This window comes from Geospiza fortis, unplaced genomic scaffold, assembly GCF_000277835.1.
Source record: "Geospiza fortis unplaced genomic scaffold, GeoFor_1.0 scaffold320, whole genome shotgun sequence".
Classification (NCBI taxonomy): domain Eukaryota; kingdom Metazoa; phylum Chordata; class Aves; order Passeriformes; family Thraupidae; genus Geospiza; species Geospiza fortis.
The window spans coordinates 757,461-763,969 of record NW_005054532.1 but is presented as its reverse complement, the minus strand read 5'-3'; the positions used below and the strand labels follow the sequence as shown (position 1 = coordinate 763,969).

General features: G+C 55.4%; 1 protein-coding gene across 1 annotated transcript in view; it reads right to left on the bottom strand.

The window, feature by feature from the left end:
• Positions 1-6,509, bottom strand: part of ARAP3 (ArfGAP with RhoGAP domain, ankyrin repeat and PH domain 3) — a 28,910-nt gene that overhangs the window by 14,570 nt on the left and 7,831 nt on the right. The window contains exons 2-4 of the mRNA XM_031063808.1: positions 6,250-6,323; positions 5,394-5,464; positions 562-831 (exon numbers count right to left, since the gene is read on the bottom strand). Coding sequence (XP_030919668.1) covers positions 562-831; positions 5,394-5,464; positions 6,250-6,323 — 415 coding nt within the window. The remainder of the gene's footprint in view (positions 1-561; positions 832-5,393; positions 5,465-6,249; positions 6,324-6,509) is intronic.

The window sequence follows — 6,509 nt, the reverse complement described above, 5'->3', positions numbered from 1 at the left end:
AAATAAATTAAATATATATAAATATATATTTATATATTAAAATATATATAAATATATAATAAAGATATATAATATATGTAAATTTATAAAGAAATAATAAATTTCTTCTGAATATATACAAATAATAATAAATTTATATTTATATATTACATATATAAATAATTATAATAATTATAGATATATTAAATATATAAATATATATTTTTATATATAAATATATAAGAAATCTATAATATATATATAAATAAATAATAAATTCCTTCTGAAATATATACACAAATAATAATATGTATATTAAATATGTAAATAATCATAATGATTATAAATATATTAAATATATAAATATATATATAAATATATAAAAATCGATAATATATATAAATATATAAATAAATAATAAATTCCTTCTGAAACATGGAGTCAGATCCTCATCTCTCCCCTCTTCCTGGGACCCCTGTGAACACCACCACACTTGGTGACCCCGAGTGATGGAAAATTCACACAATCTTAAGGCCCCTCCCAGCCCAAATCCCGCTGTGACCCCACGGCAGCCCCACGTACCCCTGAGGGGACAGCTTGTCCAGCCAGCCCCTGAGCATGGTGGGCCGTGGCTCACACAGCGACGTGAAGCTGGCGTACGGGGAGATGGTCAGGTCGTCCAGGAGCTCGTCGGGGTACAGGTGGGTGGGCAAGCTGAACGGGGAGCCCTGGGCCGGCGGCGCCTCCACCGTGGAATAGCCCTCGGTGTCGCTGTGGGCGATGCGCTCGATGAGCCGGCTGCGGCCCTCCTCATCCTCACTGCGGCCCTCGCTGCTGCACTCGCTGCTGGTCCTGAGGCAAGAGGGGCTGGGAGGGAGCTGGGCACCACAGCATGGACCTGGGCAATGCCTGGGGACTCCTGGCACTGCTTCTGGGCAGTGCTGCCCCATCTGGGGACACCTGGCACTGCTCCTGGCTGGATAGCACAGCACGGTCCTGGGCAGTGCCACTCTGTCTGGGGACACCTGGCACTGCTCCTGGGCAATGCCACCCCATCTGGGGACACCTGGCACTGCTCCTAGGTAATGCCACCCCATCTGGGGACACCTGGAACTGCTCCTGGGCAATGCCACCCCATGTGGGGACACCTGGCACTGCTCCTGGGCGGTGCCACCTTGTCTGGGGACACCTGGCACTGCTCCTGGCCTCAGCCTGGCCTGGCTGGGGCACCCAGGGGTGTTGGGGTTTGCATCTCTGCGAGTGCTCAGGAGCCCCATGGCCAGCAGCAGCCCGAGGCTCAGCCAGTCCTGAGTGATGGCACAAAGGCCAGGGCTTCCCTGCTCTAGGAAATGTCACACAGGCCACCACCACACGTCTCCAAACCCCTGGCATCACCTCCTGCCCCTCTTCACGTGCAGCAAAAGGAAGGCAGGCAGATCCCCAATGCTAAATCCTGCTCTGTGCTCAATACCCAGCCCAGCTGCTCCCTCCCTGTGCCCCTCCAACATTCCCAGCACTGTGGAACTCCTGCCACGAGCCCTTTGTGCCTGCTGGGCTGGTGGAACTCCTGCATCCATCCCCATTCCTTGGGAAGCCGTGCTAAACCCCCAGCCAGCCCTGCTGGGGCTCTCCAGCCCATAACAATAAAAGGAAATTATAAAAATAAACTGCAAAGCCTGCCCCTTCCCATCAACCCTCTCTAGCCAGAGTTTTTCTTTCCCTGGAAAGGAAATGTGCTGGAAAATATCTGACAGTCCCAGGAGGTCACAGGGACCTGCCCAGGTGCAATGGTGATGGGAGGAAGGCAGTTCCTGGGACAGCCCAGCACCCCCAGGAGAGCATCCACGCCACATTCCCCTGAGGAATCCAATGCCAGGGCAAAGAGAAGGCTCCTAAAGAGGCAACAAGGATGATCCAAGGCTTGTCCCAGCTTCTGTCTGAGGAGAACCTGTGCAAACTGGGCATCTCCAGGGGACAGGGTGGGTGATGGGGCAGGGTCATGAGGAGAACTGGAAGGACTCTCTTGGCCATCACTGCTTCAGCCTCAGGAGCTGGGTGACTGTCAGAACTCAGTGCATCCCTCTGTGTCCAGAGCTGCTGAGGACCCCGCCGGGGGCCCAGAGATCCTGGCACACAGCCCAGAGCACCTGGGGGTTTGATTTTGACCCCTGGAGCAAATTACCAGCTTTGTATGAGGACATGAAAGTCACAGAGGTTTGAATAGTGCAATAACAAAATGATCACAGGGTGAAAATGTAGATTTTTGATCTTTGGTATGGGGGTTTTGGGGACAAGATGGAGGAACTTGGGCGTGTCCAGCCTTTCTTCTTGTTCTTCTTTTTCTCCATTTTCTGCTGTGATGTTGGCACTTTGGGATTGGTTCAGAGTAGAAGTTCACTGTCTAACACAGGTGATAGGTATTGGGAATTAAGTGTAAATATGTTATACATAGTTTGTAGTATAAAAGGACAACACCGCCTCAGGGGCGGTCAGAGTGCCTGTGGCTGCCCTGCTGAGCAGATCTCAGCTGGGCAGAGAGAAAATTTTATAGATAGGAATTAATAAACAAATTCAAGACTGAAAACTGAAGAGCTCTGACTCGTTCTTCAGCCATGCGGGCTGAAGCAGAGACATCCTGCACATCTTGGGGCTGCAATTATCAACAGCAACCCGAGAGGGGACACCAGACAAAGCCAAGGAGCAAGGGACAGACCCACGTGGGAGAGGAGCAGGAGTGCTGTGGGAATCCTCCTTGGAGATGGAGACATTTTTGGAGAAGAAACCCACAGAATGTGAGAAAGTGTCTCCAGTGTAAGTTCACGAGAAGCTTCAGGACCAGGAGAAGGACCCCAAACACTCCTAAACTCTCCCAACACCTGGATTTAGGCACTGCCTCATCCTAGGACAGGCCCTGGACAGGCACCTTCTGAGGATCAGTTGTCCCTGATCCACAAGGGACAGGAGCAAGCCCAAAATCTGCCTGGGAAGATGCTGGAGCCATCCCAGCTGGGTCTGCTCAGAGAAACGGGGTAGTGCCGGGGCTGGGGAGGGGATGGAGAGGGAAAACGGCCCAGGAAAGACAAGAAATGGCCCTGGCTGGCCTCGAGGCTCGGAGCACAAGGAAAATCGCTGTTTAATTAGCGCACCAGAGCCTTGGCGCGGTGACTCATCTGGCTGGAATGCCAGCCCTGTCTGCAGATGCTTCAGGAAGGACTGGACAGGGAACGGTGAGGCTGCAGGACTCTGAGTCACAGACAGACAGACAGACAGACAGCAGCCTTGAGTGCCAGGGCTGAGAGGGAGGCAGACCCACGGAATGGGGCAGGAAAAGAGGAAAACGGGGAAAAAATCCACGGCAGCCCCTTCCTGAGCCGGGCCTTACAGTCAATGGAGCTGCAAAGAGACAGAGGGCACTGAGCATCTGGCAGGGACAAGCAAAGCCCACCCACGGTGCCTGGTGAGTGTGACCCAGTCCCCTGAGCTCCCTGGGGTGACAGGGACAACGCTGTGCCACCTCTCTGTCCTGCTGGGGCTGCAGCAGGGCACCAGCACTTTGTGGGGCTGAGCATCACCAGCGTGGATGCAGGTGCTCAGACTCAGAGCAAGTAAATCCCACCTGCTGCACCCTCAGCTCCCAGTTTGCATGAGTTTTGCATTTCTCTTCCTCTTTCTGAGGGTATTTTCTTGCAGGTGAGGTGGCTCTGCTCACCCCTGCCACTGCCACATCCAAGCCAGGGAGCAGCATGGGCCAGACAAAGCTCCCCCAGACCTGGGCAAGAGGAGGTACCACAGGTAGGAAAAGGGGCAGAAGGGCCTCTCTGAGGTTTGGGACTGGGAAATATTTCCCGTGACAAGTGGATGGGTGGGCTGCAGAGGATGGCTGGTCATTCCCAGTGACACAAGGATGAGGAGTGGAGAAACACCAGCGCTGCAGGGGAGGATCAGGAGGTGCCACAGAGGCAGCAGAGCTGGGCCAGGGCTGGCCAGCAGCCCCCCAGCAGCTGAGCAGGACCCCACAGCTCTGCTCCAGGGAATGGGCTGGGACCAGCGGGGCTGGGGGGGGTGATGGAGTCAGGGAGTCTGACAGTTACAAACACAGCCAAAACCTCCTTCTTAATCAGCCTAATCCCAATAACAACCTACATCCACTCCGAAACAGAAAGACTCATCTCCTGCAAAAGGGTCTCAGGGCTTTTCTGTCTCCTGTTCCACTCTCCACACCCCAGCCCTGCTTGGGCTGGGAGAAAAAACCCTGAACTGCTGTCCCTGCCAGCGCTGATGGTCACATCCTGCCTCTTCTCAGCAAGGCCAGCTGCAAAACCCCACAGCTGCCAGTGCCTGGCCACTTCCCTTGGGATGTTCTGGATCCCAGTCCCTGGAAGGCCCTGGATGCAGACAGGTCAGTGCCCAGCCCCCCTCTGAGCTGATTCAGAGGCTCCACAGTATTTCAGTATTTCTGTATTCAGATTGCAGTGTTTCTGTGTACAAAACTGCAGTTCCCAGGTGCTGGAGCTCTGGATGCTGAGGATTTTAGACTTTCTGTGCAGGCAGACTCTGACCCCCAGGAGAGCACTGCATGTGACCTGAGGCCATGGAAAAGGCTTCCACAACTGATTGCCAGCACTGGGATTGCGGGTGTGTACTTGATTAGAAGTGTGTAATATCACAGGGCAGGAAACTTTGCAGTTCCCCATCCATGGCTGTGATCCGTGCCATGGATCAGGTGCCACCACAATGCCACACACCCTGGGCACGAGAGGCACTGGGAGTGTCCCCAGGCAGGAGAGGGACACACACTGGCCAGCAAGGCCACAGCAGGGCTGAAGGCCACAGAGCTGCAGCTCACCTCCTCCTCACTGAGCAACACAGGAAAAGGAACCCTCCCCATCCGAAATGGGAAGAGCAGCTTTCCTTCCTCTTTCTGAGATGCTATCAGGAGTTATGGAAAGTACATTTCAAAAGTGTTTTAAAGGTGCCCCTCACAATTTCACTGTCGTCCACCACAGAGTGCCTGAGCAGCAGCAGATGCTGCTCTGAGGCTGCTGGAGCCTTCAGGGATTGCACAACCCCTCATCTGGAGCTTGGAGCCAGCTAATTTCTGAGTAATCCCCGTCCTCCATGGTGTTTCTCTGTTCCCAGAGGCCAAACCAGGTTCCTCTGGGTGTACAGGCGTGCAGTGCCCCTGGGGCTGCCCCAGAAATCTCCCACCAGCACAGGTCCTGCTCATCTCCAAACCCATCAGCTCTTGTGCTGTCACCATCCCAGCGGCTCCTGATCAGCTCTGCCGTGGGGTAAAACCCCCATTGCCCCTTGGGCTGTGCCCTGAGGGCTGTCCCCCCTCAGGCTGTCCCCAGGGCTGTGCCCTGTCCCCTGTCCCCAGCCCAGCCCCTGAGGCCCCAGGAGCTGATCCCTACCTGCAGCCTTCCCTCTCCAGCTCCAGCTCGGACACGGCCTCGTAGCTCTGCTCGGAGGAGCTGCCAACACCCTGGGAGGAGACAATGGTCACATCTCCTGTCCTCTGTGTCCCATCGCAGACCCCCTGAGCCTGCCTGGCCCTCAGTGCAGGGGCTCAGCCTGTGACCCTGACCCAACATCACAGAATCTGCTGAGCTGGAAGGACACATCCAACCCAGCCCCTGGCCCTGCCCAGACCCCCCAGCAGTCCCCCCTGTGCATCCCTGGTGTCCAAAGGCTCCTGGAGCTCTGGCGGCCCAGCTCTGGGGCACCCAGGGGGGTTGGGGTTTGCATCTCTGCGAGTGCTCAGGAGCCCCATGGCCAGCAGCAGCCCGAGGCTCAGCCAGTCCTGAGTGATGGCACAAAGGCCAGGGCTTCCCTGCTCTAGGGAATGTCACACAGGCCACCACCACACGTCTCCAAACCCCTGGCATCACCTCCTGCCCCTCTTCACGTGCAGCAAAAGGAAGGCAGGCAGATCCCCAATGCTAAATCCTGCTCTGTGCTCAATACCCAGCCCAGCTGCTCCCTCCCTGTGCCCCTCCAACATTCCCAGCACTGTGGAACTCCTGCCACGAGCCCTTTGTGCCTGCTGGGCTGGTGGAACTCCTGCATCCATCCCCATTCCTTGGGAAGCCATGCTAAACCCCCATTCCCTGGGCAGCCTGGGCAGTGCCAGCACCCTCTGGGGGGATGAACCTTCCCTGGGCACTGCTGGGCACCGTGGCCTCACCAGCTGCAGCTCCGGGCTCTGCAGCACTGCTGGGCTGCAGGGTGACAGCAGGGGACAGCCCCCCCCCCCCAGTGTCCCCTCACCTTTGTTTCCCTGGGCAGGCCCACGTGGCCGAAGATGGTCTCGCTGTAGGGGGTGATGGGCGGATCATTCCCCTCTGCGGGCACAGAGGGCAGGGAAAGCATCAGAGGGCAGGCAGAGAGCAGCCAGGACTGCCAGCCCTTGGGGGCACCCCGAGCCCACCACAGAGCCCCCCAACACACACAGTGACACAGGGGCTGTGCTCTGCATGGACACCCCGGCCCTGGGTGAGGCAGGGGGTGTGGGTGACCCCTCCCCCTTC